The 20,361-nt window shown below is 37.3% G+C and overlaps 1 protein-coding gene across 4 annotated transcripts in view; it reads left to right on the top strand.

Moving 5' to 3' along the window:
* Positions 1-20,361, top strand: part of ATAD2B (ATPase family AAA domain containing 2B) — a 72,976-nt gene that overhangs the window by 37,286 nt on the left and 15,329 nt on the right. For 3 of the 4 annotated variants that reach the window (XM_052688047.1, XM_052688066.1, XM_052688076.1), the window contains exons 17-24: positions 2,370-2,502; positions 4,321-4,507; positions 5,156-5,341; positions 6,194-6,329; positions 6,666-6,862; positions 9,318-9,477; positions 13,382-13,504; positions 16,523-16,660. In XM_052688047.1, coding sequence (XP_052544007.1) covers positions 2,370-2,502; positions 4,321-4,507; positions 5,156-5,341; positions 6,194-6,329; positions 6,666-6,862; positions 9,318-9,477; positions 13,382-13,504; positions 16,523-16,660 — 1,260 coding nt within the window. The remainder of the gene's footprint in view (positions 1-2,369; positions 2,503-4,320; positions 4,508-5,155; positions 5,342-6,193; positions 6,330-6,665; positions 6,863-9,317; positions 9,478-13,381; positions 13,505-16,522; positions 16,661-20,361) is intronic. The other variant, XM_052688056.1, reaches the window with a different exon arrangement.

The following is a 20,361-nucleotide window of genomic DNA, read 5'->3' on the forward strand; positions in this document are numbered from 1 at the left end:
TGTTCTTGGAGACATACTTTAATAGTTAGCCTTGTCATTTCTTAAGTTAAATGTTGAAATTACTTTGGTTTTTGATGTCTTTGTATTCTGACATAATATTTTTTACTGTTCGTACTTGGAAACGCCTTCATCCCCCTGGCTTTATAAACGCTACTTGTGGTTGTGTGTAATTAACTTGAAAATAGTCTAGTCATGAAGTAGATCTGTGACAGCTATGACTTCTTCTTCTTTCCTGTTCCAGAACACGCTTTCAGACTGCACCCCAGGCAGCTTAGGCTGATCATTGTGCTGGCTGCAGCAGTTCCATAGACCAGTTTTTCCTCTGTCCCTTGAATTTCATGTACACATCAGGCCCTTTGTTGAATCGTTTCATTGGCAAACTCGTTTAAAAACATATTTTTGTTGGGTTACTTTTCTGCTGACTGAAACAGCTGAAGATTTCAAGAGTGGAGATGGCCTGAGGTGGGGTCAGGGAGTGGTGGAGCTTTGGGAAGGGATGCTTGCAGCTGTGGTTGGATCGCATTATGTTCTCTTGAAACCAGAACGGTGTAAGAAATTTGTCTCCCTTCATACTTCTTACCTTTTGGTAATGCTCAGTTTGGATACTATTGTTATTAAAGAATTGAATTAAAGACCCCTCTCTGTTATAAAGTTCTATTTGAGAATATTTAGTGCATGAGCGCAGGAATTACCCTGTGGGTATACATTTGGTATAGCAAAAGTCTTGCATCTTGAGTTCTGCAGTGCTCCAAGAGTTAGGAGGTCTACATTCAATTGGTTTGAAGTGAAGGACATGGTTTAGTGAAAGCTGTTGGCGGTAGGTGGACGGTTGGACTGGATGATCTTGTAGGTCTTTTCCAACCTTGGTGTTTCTGTGATTCTGTGAAGGGCTTCTGTCTTTGCCCTGAGTTAGATATCCAGCAGCTTTTCCTAATGCCTGTGGATATGGGCTTGTTCTTGGCACTGGGCTGAGATTTGTAGGCCTTCATTATCTTCACTTTATGATGCTTGCCAAAAGTGTGACTGCATTGCTGTTTGCCAAGAGACTTGTCATGTCCTCATCAAATACTTTTGTTGTCTCAACACTTTTTCCTGGGACTGTATGTGTGGATGGATAGCTGTTAGGTGGCATCTCTGTCCTACACTGTCAGTGCTGCCTTTATTGGTTCAGGGTAGTAGTACATGTGCTGTGGTGGGTCAGATATTTGAGAATAACTCTTGTATCTCTTTATTTTGTGTCTTTTATTCACAGCACTCCATTTTTCTAAATGGCTGTGGCCAACTTGGAGTGTTGCTGAGGTCTCTGGTGATTACCCTGCAACAGCAGCGTGTAGCTGTGGCTGAGCTGCTCTCAAGCTTGCCCATCCATTACAGAGTATTTTGTTGACCTCTGCACTTCTCTTGCTGACCATTTTCACCCTGTTCATGCAAACTGATTTTGCTGAGGGAGTGAAGATGCTTTTTGAAGTTAACATGAAATAAATTCCTTTCCAAGGAGCAAATAAAGATCTCATAGCAGTTGATTTTCCATTATCTTATGGCAGCAGTCTATTCTTTATCCCAATGTAGCCATGGTAGTTAATTTAGCAGAACCTAATTTTCAAAAGGGTCTTCTGTCAACTGGTTGTTTTGGTTTACTGCCATGCTTACATTTTTTGCAGTTTTTTTGTCCCCAGAGGCTGTCTTTAGAATGTAATCAGTCTTTTAGCTTTTCGTTTCTGAAGGACTATGTAGAAATTACCTCATCATGTTGATGCATTAGAAAAGGAATTAAAATAGATTGAAGTACAGAATATGAACTCAGGATTGGCTGCATTGATTGTAGTAGTTTCATTTGTGGTGGTTTTTTTTTTGTTTGTTTGTTTTGGCAGATTGTCAGAGTGTGGGAAACAATTCCTTATAAACACACATTGTCCACGTGGTGATGCAGAGAGTAATTTTGGAAGAAGTGTACCAAAATTACCAAAAGAAGTGTAAAAGTTGGGTCACCAGTATGAAAGAAATAAATACAAAATTCTTTATAGTCTGAGGAATTAAAAATTTCATAACTTCATCCTTGAAAAATCTCTGACAGTAAAATAAAATTAAATGAAGCAATTCATAGCGAGTTAAACATTTTTTGGTTTGTGAGATTGTTCTGCTTTCTGGCTTGAAGAGTAAATTTGTAATTATTAGACTTCTACAATATTTAATTTGCTTTTTTTTTTTTTTGAAAGTATTTATTATTCTGTGTTCTTACATTTTGACAGTTATAATATTTTTTTTCCTACTCTTGAAAATAAGTGTTGTAATTGAAGAAAATTGTAATGCCTTTTCTTGTTTGTTGTGAGTATAAGTGATGAGACTAATTAATGTATTTCTTGGAACAGATGTACCAAGTCTAATATTAGATGATAGTGAAGATGAGAATGCTTCATCAATTTTTGAGACGAGCTGTCCCTCAGGATCACCAAAGAAACAGTCATCAGCTGCTATACATAAACCCTACCTTCATTTTACAATGTGAGTGTTTCTCTAAATGTCTCTAACCAGATGGATCAAATTATGGCACTCTTAGATCAGTAGAGGTAATAAAGGTGTGGTGGCAATGCTATTCTGTGTGAGGAAAAATAGAACTGCACGGATTAGAGGTTTTAGATTGAAATGCTCTTAGGTAAGGCCACGTCCTGAACGCAGCAATCAGAAACGGCTTGGAACAGATAGATTTGTCTTAGAAGTAAGGATCTTAACAGCAATTCTCAATTGTAACAAGCAGTATTGATTTGAAATACCACACACTGGGAAAAGAGATACTGAGGAATATTTCCCTGGGCTGGAGCTGTGGGGTGACCTGAGAGCAGCCTTTTTCAGCTCCTAAAGAGGAGCTGCAGAAAACAAAGGGACAGGCTTTTTAGCAGGGTCTGTGATGACAGAACAAGGGGAAATGGTTTCAAGCTCAGGAAGGGTAGGTTTAGGTTAAATGTGAGGAAGAAAATCGCTTACAGTAAAGGAGTGAGGCACTGCCACAGATTGCCCAGTGATGTGGTTGATGTCCCATCCCTGGAGACTTTCAAGTCCAGGCTGCGTCAGGCTCTGGGCAGCCTCATCTAGCTGTGGTGTCCCTGTTCATTGCAGGGCAGTTGGACTAAATGGCCCTCAGAGGTCTCTTCCAACTCTAAGGATTCTATGATTCTGTGATTTTTGAGGGTTAAATTTAGAGGTTTACTTTGTAGGAAACATTATGATGGCAGTAGAGATTTGCTTTGTCTTGGTCTGAAGCACTGTTGAGCTTCAGTGTATGCAATTGTTTGGTTAAATGATAAAAATGTTTTGAGGTTTTTCAACATAGTTTTTCTCTGTTTTTTTGGAAAGTTTTTGGGAAATGGGAATTTGGAAAGATTGTGTGAAACTTGGCTGAATCCTTTCTGTTCAATTTGAATTGCCTACAGTAATTACATGTAAAGTAACATTTCTTTGGTTTTTAGTTAGAACCGTTTTAGCCTATGTTCCGTAGCTTCTCTGGGGAGTTTGCTTAATAAAGAAAATGAGGTTAGGAGAACTGCTCAGTAGTAGTACTGTTCAGTAGAGCCATCTTGTGGAAAAATGCTAAATTTTTTTCTGCTAAAAAGTGGTGCCAGGGCAGCATTTATGGAAATCTACACTTAAAAATAAGGATATAATTTAAATTCTCTGAGAAGCGTGTGGTCAAGTTTTTAATACTAAATTTAATTTAATACCAAATTTCTTACATGAACTCCTTCTTAGGATGTCTTCTATGTAGCAAGAATGAAAATAAGGTTTATCTTTGCAGTCTTTCTGCTCTCATAAAATAAACTTAGTTAAAGAGTAGAATATAAACGGTGATTTTTGTTAAATCCTATTTCTTAAATTACAACACATTACATTCTTCTTGGAAATCTTAGGTATTATTTTTGGAAGATGAGTTTATTAACTTGAAATTTCTGAGGTTACTGTAGAGATGCATGAACTTGATGTGACCAAATAGATAACTTGACTGAAAGTCCATTTATGTGAAAGTATGTTCATATGATGTATAAGTTTAACACGTGCACATTTTTGCTGATGAGTTTGAATAAAATTGTTGTGAAATTCAAGCAGTAGACAAGGCTTGAGTTACTTAGAGCTGAATTAGTGCTCAAGTATTTTACAGTTTGTTGAATCTTTTTAGGCAGTTGTAGGAAGTTGTCCATTACTTGGTCTTTTGGATTCTTAGCAAACAAAAGACCCAAAACAAATACCCAGGCTTGAAGCAGAGATTGAGGTTATATGTATTTCCATTGGTAAGGGTGGCATGTTCATTCTAACTGTTGTCTGTTACAGGTCAGCTTATCACCAGCCAACCTCTTACCGACCGAGATTACTGCTAACTGGAGAGAGGGGATCGGGTCAGACTTCACACCTTGCTCCAGCACTATTGCACACTCTTGAGAAGTTCTCTGTACACAGGCTAGATCTGCCAGCACTTTATTCAGTCAGTGCCAAAACACCTGAAGAATCGTGTGCACAGGTGACATTTAAAATTCTCTTCTAATAGGTAACTGATGTAATTCTGGAACAGATCTGTAGCATCTAAATAATGGCAGCTGAGTGGTGTGTTAGGTAAAAGCCAGGTTTTCATAGGCATATTTTAAATATAGATCTCTCTAGATGGATATTCTGATCTCTGTTGACTAATAAGAGTAATCATGTTTTTAACATGACTGCTCAGGCGCAAACCTTATCTCAAGTAAATTGAATCTGGGTTTTTGGTTCCGGATTTTTATTTTTGTTAGTTTATGTGTAAATCATTGTGTTGTGGATTTATGCTCAATTACTTACTGTAAATGCTTAAGTGTGTGGTGAATTTTATGGTGTGTAAGGGTAGCAAGCCAGTTTAATTTTCATATTGATAGTTCAATCTTGACAAGCTTTTAAAACATACACAACAAGCAGTATTTTTGTAGGGCCTACCACAAGGATGTAAAATAACTGAATGATACAGCTAACAATTGCAAACAGTTGCTTAGAAAGCCTTAATTATTAGATAATGTTAATTTACTGGAGGATTTGTATCCCAAGTATTACCAACGCAACTCATTTCCTAGTCTGCAAGAGTTTTGCTTCTCATGGGGGATAACAACGATTTTAGTTAAATATCATTGTTACTTTTAATTAGATCTTTCGTGAAGCTCGAAGAACAGTACCAAGTATTGTTTACATGCCTCAGATTGGTGATTGGTGGGAAGCTGTCAGTGAAACTGTGAGAGCTACTTTTCTAACCTTGCTGCAAGATATACCATCTTTCTCCCCTATATTTCTGCTGTCTACCTCTGAGTCCATGTATAGTGAATTGCCTGAAGAGGTAAGTTGATTGTGGAGGGCAGTGTTATTATGGATGCATGTGCTATTCAACATGATCTGATCACATGAAAACATTGGTTTTTGTGCTGTTTTTCAAACTTTACAGAAAATTACAAATTTTATTACAATGAGGGAGGTACTTCCACATTACTGACAGTCAGAATCTCCACACTATTTTGCTGAGGAGGCCAAGTTCTTGAACTATACTTGCTGTTTAGAAATGACATAGTTCCTTTAAAGTGTTGATGGATTCAACCCATCGTGGGCTTGTTCTCTGGTCTGCTGTTGAAGGCAGTGATGGAATTCCAGTAGCATGTATGGAGTAGAGTTGATTTTCTTCATAGTGGCTGGTATAATGTTGTGTTTTGCATTTAGGAGGGGAAGAGTGTTGAAAACTCTCCAACTTTTCAACTATCAAGCAGCATAAGGGTGCAAAAGAAGCTGGGAGAGAGCAGGACTTCTGTAGCTGACCCAAACTGACAAAGGGATGTTGTTCTGTGTGCACTGCTGGCACATGTCCAGCTTTTCATCCACTAGGACCCCCAAGTCTTTCTCCACAGGGCCTTTTTCCTCCTGTTTGTAGACATACCTGGGATTGCCCCAATGCAGGCGTGACACCTTGCACTTGGCCTTGTTGAACCTCATTAGGTTCATGTGGGCCCGCTTCTTAAACCTGTCCAGGTCCCTCTGGATGGCATCCCTTCCTTCAGTGTGCACAGATTGTACACAGAGTTTCCTATCTTCTCTAATGTGGTTAAATGGAAAAGTTTGTGATGAGCATTTTTGTATGGTTGCGAATTATGTCACTTTGAGTGGAGGCTCAGTTTTTACACAGCATTATTTTCTTTTGTAGGTGAAATGTATTTTCAGAATCCAATATGAAGAGGTTTTTTATATTCAGAAACCAAGTGAAGAAGACAGATTGCGATTTTTCAGAGGATTAATTCTTGATGAGGCTGCAATGCCCCCACCAAGAAGGAAACAGGCTGGTAAACTAAATTAAGTAAAGCCAATAATAATGTGATCTCAGTGTTTTGTTTTCTGATTCCTTTTCTGATGCTGATTTCTTTTTAGAAGGCACGAGTAACTGACAGCTAGTGTAGGTAATAGGTGGCAATGTTTCTGTACCCAGAAAGGTTATTTGGAGGAGGACTGGAGGAATTGCAGTTACTGGTTTTAGAAAATGGGGGGGCTGTGGGACTAAGAGTTTATTGATGGTTGGTTGGTGAGACCCATTAAACACGTAGTGAATTTGGAGGGGCATCATCATAAAATGCGCTGTCGTTAATACTTCTGTTGTCTGACTTCTTGTTTTTTTTCCCTAGCTCTTCGTGCTATGGAAGTTCTTCCTCTTGCACTGCCATCTCCTGCCCGTGAGCTGTCGGAAGCAGAAAAACAACGAATGGAGGACCAGGAAGAGAACACGTTGAGAGAGCTGCGGTTGTTTCTCAGGGATGTAACCAAGAGGCTGGCTACAGACAAGCGCTTTAACATCTTCAGCAAACCGGTGGATATTGAAGAGGTCTTGTTTCAGTGATGTGCAAACAATGAAGTTGAAGTTATTAGAAAAAGAGTGTCAATTGAAAAAGGAAATGGAGAAGTGAATAATTAAAATGAATGTTTTAGCTGTAATCTTTCCTATCTAGGCTGTTAGTTTTAGCTGGTGAGATGGTCACAGCCACGTCAATTGAGATGCAAGGAGTTTGAGAATGTTCTTTGTACCAGTAACCTGTAGGAAACTGTGCTTTCCTGTCAGTTTTCCAACTAAAAGTAGCATTTAAAAATGCCACTCCCATCCCTGCCAGTGCTTCTGAAATATTTGGAAGCATAAATACTATTCTTTAATAAAAGCTTTTAGAGCATAATAGTCCTGTAGGCATGATAGTATTGGAAAAGCAATCTGTGTGTTCTGTAATGTAGCAAGCATTAATAGTATTGTTGAATAATTTCAGCAGTAATGCTTACAGATGCCATTAATTGCAGATGGTAGCACTTTATAAGGCATTTGCTGGATGATTATATAGTGTGCACACCTAACTGATCAGGTGGCTCCATCTGCAAATCTATTTTCAGATGCTTGTATAAGAAAAGGACGTGGTTTAGCCTGACTTAAAAATCAAATGCTGCAAGTCTGGTAGTTAGGATTGTTTGTCTTTTGTTTCTCATGAAACATTTCTATTAGCAGATACTACGAGACAAATATGAGATGTTTGCAGTACAGCACTGTAGAAAATGAATTTGCATTGTAAATTTCACACGCCTAAATAGCGTATTTTTGTCTCAGGCAGTCCTCTTAGTGGGAGCTTTCCTCAGTCTTGTGTAGCTGTTTTTGTTTGAAAGCTGTGTGAAAGGCTGAGGAGCTCTTCAAGAAGGCACTGCAGCGTGAGCATGGTCAAAGGAGTATTTTTATTATGAAACTGCTCAGGAGTTGTAGGGAATCCATCGTACTCGTGGTAAAATTCTTTTTCCCCCAATGAATTTGCAGTTCAAATACACATGAATAAGTTTAGGGAGAAAAAAAAACACAAAAAAACCCCCAAAACGGAATACCCACAAAACCACAGTCCTGGCTTTGTGGGTGGAGAAATTAAATAAAATCACATTAGCAGGATTTTTTTGCATGCCTTGTAATGTGTGGCAGCGCTAGAAATTGCCCCTTTTTGTCCCATGTCATCCTTTCAAGCATGGCTCTGTCCCATTGTAGAAGAGCTGTCTGATTTTCTGAAGAAGTGTTAAGCTTGTTCCACTCCTGCTTGCGTTGCAGAGGGAATAATGCTGCTGTGTGACAAATCAGAGATTTTCCTGACTAGTACAACAGCAGTGTTTACAGCTTCCAGTGAAAGGTTATTTCTGATGTGCTAATGAGAAGAGGAAGCTCATGACTTGGCGTTCCACTCAATGAACTAATTATCATGTTTCTGTAGAGAGAGGCATAAGGAGAATTTTTGCCATTTGAATTTTTCAGCATAAATTTCAGTGTGCTTAGGGAGTTAGGCTACGTACTGCTGTCCACTGCACTAAAGCATTGAAGTTATTTTATGTTGTAATAGATTTTTGTATGAATATCTATAGATACTTCATTTAAAGAAACCTATTAAGTCTTAACAGAGCCATTGCAGCTTGATCTGGATATGTGTGTAACTGCTCACTATTTTGGCAGCTACCATCATACATGGGTGATTTCAAAAGAAAAAAAGCAATGCTGTTTCTGAGGCTGCCAGTGTTTCTAATTGATTGCAACCTTAATTGCAGTGAAACATGCACCTATAGGATTTTTCTGCCTTGAAGTAAATAACAAATTAATAGTTTTTTTTTTATGAACTTTGTTACAGCAGCTGTGCTGATACATTTGACTGTCAAGCTTGAGCCCTTTATGGTACCATTAATTATGTAAAATATTTTCAGTGTGCCCTAGTGGAAGCTGAATTTCCATTTGTGAGCTAAGCCTGTAGTAAGCTGTGAACTCTGACATAATACTTTCTCTTTAGACTGCCCTTCTGTAAAGTTACTGTCTTCGATCAATAGAACCTGACTTTTCTAAAAAATAAAATTGATTGAAGGAACTAATTAATCACATATACTTACAAGTCGGTAATTTGACTGTTCAGCTTAATGAAAAGTTTGCTGAAAACTTGAACAACACACAGTTTTCCTCATTTTTCTTTGGGCGAAGCTTCTTGTTTTCTCTTTCCAGCTCAAGATAGTGTTATAACAGTCACAAAAAAAAACTAGAAATAAAAATGCATTTAGATAAAATGCTGTGCCTCAAAAACACCATCAGCTCCATTTTAGAGAAACTGAAGAAACTGGAAGTCCTGTTGAAACTTTGACTTTTAACATAATTTTTCTTTTATTATTGAAACTGTTTAGTTATTGTGTAGGGGCTAAGCATGTGGAATGAATAAGGCTACAAAGATATGAAACTAGCAGTGTTCAAATACAGTCCTTTGTCATTTTTGTGTGCTGTTTGATTGCAGGTTTCAGATTACCTTGAAGTTATCAAAGAGCCAATGGACCTGTCAACAGTAATAACCAAAATTGATAAACACAACTACTTAACAGCCAAGGATTTCCTAACAGATATTGATCTGATATGCAGCAATGCATTGGAGTACAATCCAGACAAAGATCCTGGAGGTAAGATCTGCTTCATCTTGGCTTTCCTAAATTGAAAGCGTGGTACTTAATCACATATTCAGTTACTATTCTAGTCTCTAAATAAGCTGCATGCTTTATTATAATTAAGATAAACAAGCAAATTTCCTAAGTGTCTGTGCTTTTAGTGTTCTAAGGCACTTGGAGCACTGGGGGACGTTACAAGAGCTACAGCACTTAGAGTTGTTCTCTAATAAATTAGGTTTTGTAGCTCCTTTTAAAATTCAATAGCTCATTTTCATTGAATTGACTTTGCATATGCAACAAAAGCCAGTGCGATTTGGAGAGCTGCGGAGAGAATACTACACACAATCTGGCAGTGGTCTGCTTTTATTTTCTCATTGGCTTAAAATGTGAAATGCACCTACAGAAATTAAGAAATGTCTGTCTGGGGATAGAAATAAAGTGAGATAGATCATCAGGCAAGGAAGTTGCTGCAGCTGGTTAGGAGAGATTTAGAAGGTTTGGTCTCCACAGTGTCACACTGTGCTTTCAATTAAGGCAGAATTTGTGGAATGAAATGCATGGGAAACTGTTCATACTCAAAGGAAAGAGCATATTTTATACTCTTTGCAGGGGCCACCTTATTGTGAATATTGTTAAAAGAAAGCCTTTCATTTGGCAGCTTTCAGAATCATCAAGAAAACATTTAAAATGCAAAAGCAACGTCCTTTTAATGTAGTTTTATTTTATATTTGTGATACCAGAAGTCTGACTCTGTCTGTAGACCAATGCATTTAAGTGTTTTATGAAATAATTTTACCAGGTTATAGCCTGATCACGTATATTTTTTAACTCAAATTTTTGATGTTATTCTTTCCCATTCTCCTGTACTTCTGAGCTGTAAGCTGAATGCTGAGAGCACTAATCCTCTTGGGTGGTTATTTTGAAAAACATGTTGTAATTCTAAAATTGTTTTGCACGGTTTAGTTCCTATAATGTCAGATCCTAGCTTTGCAAAGCCAGAGTCATGTGAGAAGAATTGCCTTGCATTTGTGTAGCTGTGAAGCCTCAAGTTGAGAGTTTTTCATGTTTCATGTGCCTTCTGAAAGTAGTGCTAGTTCATAGCTTTTGAAAAGAAACCTTTCTTTGATTTATGGATGCTTTTTGTATTACAGCTAAAAAAAAATAATACACTGGTAGAATTCAGCAAATGATTCAGTGTGTTCTTGGTAACACTGCTTAAGGACTTCTAATGTGTAATTACGAGATAATCAAAGCCTTGATGGGCATATGGGATTCTCTGAGTATCTCTGAAGAGTGTCTGCTCACGTAGTGAGGGCTGGGAGTGACACCTCCTGCATGTGACCGACATGTTTTTGACTTAATGATGGGCTTTGGGAAAAATTGGCATTAATTCACACCTTTTGTTCTCCTTTTTTAGGCCTTTTGGATCTGTGAGCTTGGTTGCTCGGTTCTGGGAAATATAGTCTGAAGAGGTTCTTGAAGTTGTAGAGCAGGTCTCTCTACCTCCAAAGAACAGATTTGGAGGTCAGGTCTTCTAGGAATCGTAACATGAATCTCAAGTTTGGTGTGGCAGAAACTTGAAATAGCAAAGGCAGCTTGGGCAGAATGTAGAGTTGGAACTTTTCATTGAGCTTAACCAAAGAGAAGAGCTTTAGGAAACACGCCTAGGGAGCCAAAATAGGAACATTTTAGTTTTTTCCTTATGTCAGGATTAAATGAGGAGAAATGGATCTGGCTGTTCCTAGGTTAAGTTTCTGATTGTAGCTTCTCAACTTTGAGAAGGCAGTTGAAAGTTCTGTCTTCTGCATTGTCACATATTGATTATATATTGTTCTTCTGGCATGTAAGATGTCGTGAGTTTTTGTATGAATACACTGCTGGAACAGTACATCATTTCTATTCTGAGTAGGCATTATATGTGTTCAAATCCATTAACTGATCATAAAGCTATAAAAAAATCCATTAACTGATTATTAAGCTATAAACATTCATATTTTTAAAGCTGGGCTTATATCCTTCCTCTGTCTCATGCATGAATTTGCAAAAGTATCATACTGTACCTGGTTCTGTTCTGTCATTCAGTTTGGAAAGGCAATTGGAGTAAACAGTTCATATACTGAACATAAATGCTCAAAACTGGATTCTTTTTGTTCTTTTAAAATTTATTTTTCTATACAGTTGCAGGTAGATCTCAACAAGAGAATCTTTCTTTTTTCCCTTCATTATTTGACCATTTTTTCCATTCTTCAGGAATGGAAACCTTTGTGTATTAGACAGATTAGTGTTTGCATCTTCAAAACGTCTGTGGGAAAGTCTTGCCTATCACAGGATGTGAGAAAAGTATTTCAGTCAAATGTTCCCTTCAAAAGATGCAAAATAACATTTGCTATTTCAGTAAAATATTGGTGTAGACTTGGGAATCTGTGCCCCTGTATTGTTTGATAGAATACTGTTGGTGGTATGGTCATCTGTGGTCGTGTGATTCAACTTGTGCTTACATTCATGGTGCTTTTTGGTAGGTTTATATAAAAACCTATTGTGTTAAATGCAAGTATGACATGTTAACGTGACTCTACAAACCTGGTTTTGGGGAAGGCTATTTCAACAGTAAGCTTCTAATCAATATCAAAGACCCAACTTAAACTCCATGTAGAGCTTTGATCACTATAGAGGCTTTTTTTTCCCCCTCCTTTTAGTAGGTTGTTTTGTATTTTATTTCCTGACTGACTTACACATCAACAAACTGCAGATGTTTATTTGTGATCACAAATCAAGATGCTCCACAAGTATATGTGTGTTAAAGAAAAGAAAAGGAATAAATCTGCTTTCCAGTCAATTAAAGCAGTAGTAGATTTCCTCAGAAAACATACTGAGGGCTTGATTGGGCTGGATGTTGGTATTATTTTTGACTCAGCTGCCCTCTCATCTGTAAAATATACTGTTTCTAGATTTATAAACCTTGTTTAATAAACGTTCATTGATACTCTTAATTGTTGTACTTAGTAATTATTAAAACAGATTAAATATGCTAATTATATAATACGCTGTAGAGATTAATGTTGGTGTTTGCTGTATAAGTACATCCATCAGCTGGAAAAAGCAATTCAATGTGGATGAATTGACAAATTAAATATGTTTGTGCTAAAAGTAAATGGTGTTGTAGATTTCATTGAAAAGCAGCATTCTAGATGTCAGTTTTCTGCCCATATGGCTTAACTTGCTAAGTCAAAATTACTTCTCAAATACAGCAACAGCAATGGAAGAATTTCTTTTGTGCATTTCAAAGAGATTTTGGCCAGTTTTTCCGGAGCAGGTCAAAATGAGAAATAACTATTCGTTATCAACAGGAATCTGGTGAAGCATGAGATGGAATTTTATAGCATTTGTTGAAGAAAGATTAAACAATAAAAAAAAAAAAAAAAGTAAGGAATGTAGTCCTGATCTGCTGTACAAATTCAGAGGGTGTCCAGTACGATTTTGCTGACAATAGATGGATGTTACCCCCCTTAGGGAGTGAATTTATTCCTGGACAAGTCTCTTGATACTTGGGGCACTCTTACTGCACTCCATGATTCTGTGTAGATCTGCCTGGGGGAACTGGCGACACCTGCTGGTTCTCGTGAGTTTTGAAGAGCTGCGAGTTGATTTGAGTGTGTTCATCTTTCATCTTTTGCCTTTGTTTAGAAATGCCACTATTGATTAAATTAACAGTTTGTACTTCTGAGAACTACTATATTTTTAACATTGCTGGGTTGGAATTTTTGAGCACGCTGTTATTGATCCGTGTACATTTTCATGTATTTCTGTTTTCCAGCTCCATCTATGTCAGTGTTGTCTTATACAGAACAAACTTACGTAGAAATGATAAGTCTTTTACTAATTGTGATTAAAAGTACTAAGTGTTCTGCTTGTTTTCTAGATAAAATAATAAGACATAGAGCTTGTACTTTGAAGGACACTGCTCATGCTATCATTGCTGCTGAACTGGATCCAGAATTTAATAAGATGTGTGAAGAAATCAAGGAAGCAAGAAGAAAAAGAGGTATGTTTAGCTTCATTTATCATAACAGGGCATAAATAGGATAGAAGACAATTACAAATGCCCACATAAAAAATTAAATTTAAAATGGAAAATGGAGTGCGTGTCAGTCTTGGGCAGTGCTGTTAAAGGATGGCTGAGCTTGAAACTTGTCTACTTTTCCCAGCTGTGTGAGTTTATCTGATAAAACGCTGTTCTTTACAAAAGAGGAATGCAGTGCCTGTGGCTACAGAAAGCAGTGTTGAACGCAGTGAACAGGTAGATAGGCATTGGGACTGCTGTGCTAATTGAAGGTGTGGTGACAACAGAGCTGTGTTCTAGAAATGCAATGCATTAACAATTAAGATTAGGGAGAATACCATTTAAAACACTGTATTTTCAGTTGAGCCTGGCATGTGTCCAAGTGTACTTTTGGTGATAATACATTGACTTTTTGGATTAGGAAATGTCTGTTAAATCCACCCTGAGGAGAGAAATGAGATTGACAGTGTAATAACCCAGAATCAGGAAATACAGCCCCCTCTGTTGGGGCGCTGACTTCATTTTTGTTCATATTAGTGCAGTTGTGTTCAGCTTGTAGTTTATAGACCCCCAAGTCTATGGATAGCTCTAACGTTGACCACAGTAGGTAACTGAAAACCCAGATGTGCTCTCAGAACAGCTTCATTTACAGGAGAAATTCTGTACCTCCATGATTTTTTTTTTCTGAAAATTGAGAAAGGTTGGAAACTTCTAAACTGTGATGTTAGGAAAAAAAAAAAAAAAAGAAAAATCCAGCTTTTTTATTGCCTACTTGTTTCAGTAATTCTGGCTTTGCCTTCCAAAGCGTTTACTGCTTCAACTCCTGCTTTGGAAAAAAACAAAACCAACCAACCGAGAGATAAGAAAAACTTGCATTATTAGATTTCTAAATTGGCTACGACCACTCTTGTTTTTGTAGGTTTCTGAAATACTTTTGTCAGTAGGTTGAAGACCCTTTATTAATAAATTTCCTTGAACTAAGCAAGTGTCTGTAGGCTTTCTCTTCAGCTTTCAGTGGATGCTGTTCCTCTTATTTTCCAATTCAGTCGTGTATTTTTGTTTAATCCTGTTTGAGTTTCCAATGTGCATCTGAAATTGTTATTCACTGTGGTAGTAAATTTGAACTAATACTTTTCTATACTTTTCTGTTAAAAGGATGTTCACAATTCTGGCCTTAGTATCACACTGAGAGCTATGCTCAGTTAATTATCCACTGTGAGTTCCTCGTCATTGCTGAAGGTTATTTCTTCTGAGGTTAAAGTTAGCTGTGTATAAGGGTCTGGTGTTACAGAGAGCAACTAGAGTTTGTAGTTGCTGCTTGCAGATTTCTCAAGAGCTAATTGGAATCCACTAGCAGCTCAATTTTTATTTAAACCTGAAGAGGTAAAAGTAGTATTGCAGTCGCAGATTGAGCTAGAGTGGTGAATGTGACCATCAGAAATCAACTTTGTCTACCTGGAAAAAAAGAACAAGCTCCAAAGTTGGTTAGATCTTGGCCAATGTTTTCTCAGCTACATTAGAAAGACTTCAATTTGAGATTTGGAAGGACTCAAATGAGCTGATCTGGTGAGGCTTCTGTAGATTCTCTGGCAGTTTTGTGAATTATTTCTGAACACATAGGACTTCGGAAGGCAAGTGGCACGTCTTGTAGACTTCTTAATCTTTGCCCAGTTGAAAAGCCATTGATTTTTCTGAATGTTGCATTTATTAGCTCTTAATTGGTTTCCAGGAACTACTAGAGATGAAGACTAAGGCTAAAAAACTCTATATCCATTTTCTTCACAATTATCTTGGCAAGCTGGTTAGCAATCTTACATAGCTTTAAAATGCAGGATATTTTCTCCCTCCCTTTTTTTTTTCCCCACAGTTCCAAACAAAATTATCTTTTCTACACTTCTGTCAGATCTGTTGATTTTATTTAGTACTGTGACTGGTGACAAATCTTACAATACTGCAGAGTGGCAGAATTAGTGTCTGGAAGTTTAAACTAGAATATCTTGTTCTTGTATTACAGAAATTTGTCTGTTATTGGAAGCGTGTAAACCTAAGCTGGTAAATAAAAAATATATACAAGGTTATTTGGATTTGCAGCTTGTTGTTGAAACCAGCAGATAGCAAGGTAGAAACGATGAGTGCTTTGAGTAAATATATTTGATATGTAGTTTAAAATATTTGTAATGATTCCAGTATACTTGTGCTTAAAATGCTAACTGAAAGTTGCTTTGAGAATCTTTTTATTTTGGCTTCTGTCAGTCTTGGAGCTTCTTGCCTGCTCTCAGTTACTTTATTCTGGCTTCTCTTGGAGTCACGTTATGGCATTTAAGAGCACTGTTACAGTGGATGAATAGCTAATTCTCATTCATACATAGGAAACTTCACATATATATATATTTTTTCTTGAAAGTGTTTGTAACCAAATATGAATTTTAAAAATTTCATTAAAAATCCTGTAAAATAGTAGAAACTGTGAGATAAGCTTCTATTCCACAGAAAGCACAGCAGTCTTCCTGTTAAAAGCAGGGTCACATTTTTCTCCATCTAAGAGCTCCCGGTGACTCTGCAGTGAATCCATTTTACATAAGGTAGATCATGATGGCAGTGCAAGTTTCTGTTCATATACTGTCTTTGAGAAGGCACACCGTGCAGTTATGAATTGCCACTTGTTTCACATCGTCTGTTTAAAATTAGGAAAAATTGAAACTGTCAATAAGAATTTGTTTTATGGAGGAAATGTGGATAAGAGCGTGCGGTCTTTGGAGACCTGAGTGTGAGAGAGTCATATATTTCTAGGCCATCAGAGCTGACAGTGTTAAGAGCATGCAGCCAGTAAGTTATTCTGTTAGTAGAAAACAAATACTCTTGATTCTAATCTTTGTTTTGAACGTCCAACTAAATATTAATTGATGTGCTCTTATTGCATGGTATTCCAAGTTTCTTTCAAAATTCAAGCTTTTTGCAGCTTGGTGTATTTAAATAGGTATGGTTATCTTCTGTGTGCAGGCTTATCAGTAACAGCAGAACAAATAAATCCTCACGGTTCCACTGTACGCAAAACAGAAGCTAGAGTTGAAGAAACATTTCGGAGCAAACAGAAGCCCACGATGGCGGTGTGGCCCAACTCTGCAACTAAATGTGCATGTGAGTACCTTGGGTGATGATTGTGCAAAATTACAGGCACCTCTGATGGCAGACATTTCACTTGTCTGTGCTGCTGCTTACTGGGTTATTTCCAGAGGTAATACTGGGCGTGGAAATTTAAGAGATGCTCTGCTTCTCACTGTGTGAAATTTCTGCCCAAGAAACTGTAAAGAAGAGGGATTTCTGTTTTTGTAGTGAAGAATAATTGTTCTTGTAATGTATTTTATATATTTAATTTTAAAGAGCTATTATTACTATTCAGTAACCTCATTGCTTTTAACTATTGACTGAGTCTTTATGGTGTGTATATATTGACATTTTATAGACATTTATATTGACATTGTATAGATACGTACCTGCATGCTGCCTTATGCTCTCACATACACTGGTCACTTCCTATTTGCAGTACGTACTGATTTTTTGTTATGCTGAAAGTTTAAAAGTAGTTACAAATTCAGCTATTTTTCATTTATGTTACTTGGTTTTCAAACCTGTTATTGAAGGATGTTAAGATACTCTTGATGCAGCCTACTGAATTAGTCCAATTAATTGGTCAAAGTCTCTAGAATTATGAAGAGTTGTGACTACTTAACTGTGGTGTAGGTAATTGGAGGCAGTGCTAATTACTTTCAAGAGGTGAGTTGATTAGAACAGGTAAATACACTACAGTAAATTTTGTTATAAACATGAAAATACTAAGAAATGGTGTGTATGAGAGAGATGCTGATTGTTGTGCCTGGCTTCCCTGCTGGAGGTGTGGAATCAGGAAAATTGCTGCTTAATAGGCAGACTGGGTTGGGAAAGTCACATTTTCCCTGGCTTTTGTTCTTCTCCCGGATTGTTCTTTTTTTTCCTGGTGAGAGCATTTTCTTGGCATGGAGATAACTGTCTAGAGCTGAATTTTGTTTGTGTGAATGATAGCATTGATGTGAAATAGTTTAATTAATTACGTATGTATAGTTTTGTTTTTTTTTTCCTAGAGCTGTAATTTCTTCTGCTAAAAGAATTAAAATCAATCACACAGAGTTATGGCTCAACTAAACTGTTATATAAGAAATTGATGGTGTGGATCCGAGTTGTTTGGCAAAAAGGAGAGAGAGGATTCTCAGTGTTCTTAGCTTCCTATGAAACCCACAGTGGAGACTGTCACTCCTACTGATCTTTCCTGGCTCTGTATTGTATACAGCGGACAGCAGTGGTTACAGACTTTTAAGCTGGACATCTCTCAGGAAGAGAGATAGCAGCCATTACTGGTCAGTACTGTATATAAAGAAACTCTTCTGTCTGTTCTGTTACTCTGTTGTGCGTTCAGTGGCACTTGTTTCGAGACTACAGCCATCAACTGAAGGAACTTGCTGGCTTTACTGTGTGTAAACAGAAAAAGAGCTAGTGTTAATGGACCTTTTCTGCTAGTATTTTGGTGCTTTAGATGGTTTAAAAAAACCCAGAACACTGGAGACTGTTGTTTAGGACTACCATTAAGTGAATATCTGCCTCTTTAGGATCAGACTGGGAAAGGTAGCTGATCCAGGAGTTGTGTCCTGCATCAAGTGGTCGAGAGGGAGAACCAGGAGCTGATGACTCAATCAGAAATGTGTAGAAGGGATTTGGGTGTTATATGGACACACTTTGATTGATGTGGTCAGTTCTGCAGAGACTGAAAAACTGAGAGAGGCAGTGCAGAAAAGGAACTGGAGGAAGGAGCTTGGAGTAAAGCGAGAGCAGAACTGGGCAGATGGTAAGGGAGCTCAAATAGCAGAAAATTACATGGCAGATTGTGATTGTATAAATGGAATAAAGTAGTTTAAATGATTTTAGAATAGAGATGATTTAGAGGTGCAGAAGAATCTTTTCGTGGTCAAGAACTAATATTTTTCAAAGACTAAACTACATTGCAGAAGCAGAGGAGCAAGGACAGTGATATATTTTAATTACATAGGAAGACTCTACTTGCCCATTAATAATACTGAAAATCTTCTTTTTCCCCTCCTTTTTGAATTCAAGTTCATTTTTTTCCTTAGTGTTTTTTGTTTGTTTGTTTTTGTTTTTGTGGGGGTGAGGGACTGGTCTAGCATGCTGTTTCTTTTACATTTTTATTCTTTATTTGTAATCACCAATTGTGATATTGTTTTCTCAATGAAATTATTTTTTAGGAGCTTTGTTCACAGTATTTTAGAAAATGGCTTCAAAAGAGTCAATTCAGGTAAACTGTTTGAGAACCTTAAAGAAAATATTATCAGGCATTTTTCACTGGAAACACAGTGGTCTACAGATAGTGTAGCAGCCTTGCCAGGTTTAATTCTCTGTTTAGTACACGGATAATACAGTAAAGAATCAGATCGTGTTGTTCTCTAGGCTTTACATATTTTTTAATGAAATGTTACTTAGATTTGTAGTTACCTATTGTTTTGTGATGTATTTAATTTTGCCAATTTATTTCACATTTTTTCCTATGATCAGCCCATGTGGGCTATCAGGAATGTGGAACAAAACGTACAGTTAAATTTAATCTGCAACTTCATATCCCTTGTTGAGGTAACACCTACAGTAGATTCTGTATTACAATATAGATGAATTTCAGAAGTATTGCATTGCTAGAATTCATTTGGTAGAATTCTGCCAGAGTTGATTTAAAATATATCAGTATTGACTGCGTATCTGGGGAAAAATGCAAGTTCCCACACAGTGGGATGTAAGCCAAAAGCTTGGTGTAAGTAATTGCAGGATCCAAGAATGACAGAATTGCTGTGCTTGGGAAGAACCTCTGGAGATCATCTGGCCCAACTCATCTGCTCAGAGCAGGTTGCTCAGCCTTGTATTCCATTCTGTTTTGAATATGTCAAAGAATGGAGGCTCCATGATGTGCCTCTGCCACATTTTCTAGTGCTTGACCACCTTCATAGTACATTTTTAAACTACAAATTGAATTTCTTGTTTCTCAGTCAGTGCCCATTGCCTCTTAGGACTGGGCACAAATGAGGAGAGTCTGACTTTTCCGTTGTGTGTATGTATGGAAGAAGAAACTGCCAGCAGTGTGGAGTTTAGTGTTCTAAATTAATCATTGCTAAGTGATTTAGATAGGCTTTAGCACGCAAAGCAATATTATCTCTTTAATTGTTTTGATGCTGTATAGTAAAACTTCGTCCTACTACTGCATTTTGCCAGTAGATGGAGTATGTTGCCATGTTATTTTATTCTCTTAACGTTACATATAAATAAACTGTATGGGGAAGTTTAGTTTTCCATTCTTACCATTTTTTTTGCAGTATTTAACAATAACACACCACAGTGACAGACTACAGATTTTGCTTCCTTTCTAGAGGAGTGTCTTGAATGCAGAATGATAAAAAGGATAGCTGGCCAATGTGAAAATGGCATTTGGAGCGAGAAGAAATCAGAATGTATTGTGTTATGTGAACTACAAGAGATGTTTGAGATCATATTTTGTAAAATGAATTTTAAGTAGACCCTAGGCTGAATTCTCCCAATAGTGGAAGTGAGCAGTGGTCTCTGTGGAAGGAATGGATGGGAGATCACAGAATCACAGAATGGTAGGGATTGGAAGGGACCTCTAGAGATCATCGAGACCAACCCCCAGATAAGGAAATAAAAAAAACAGCTGCAGAAAACTTAGTCACTAATTATCATTTTGTGCACTTCTGCCTGGTTTTTGCTGAATGGCAATCTGTGCTCCTATGAAG

This window comes from Tympanuchus pallidicinctus, unplaced genomic scaffold (assembly GCF_026119805.1).
Source record: "Tympanuchus pallidicinctus isolate F22 unplaced genomic scaffold, pur_lepc_1.0 scaffold1, whole genome shotgun sequence".
NCBI classification, from domain to species: Eukaryota; Metazoa; Chordata; class Aves; order Galliformes; family Phasianidae; genus Tympanuchus; species Tympanuchus pallidicinctus.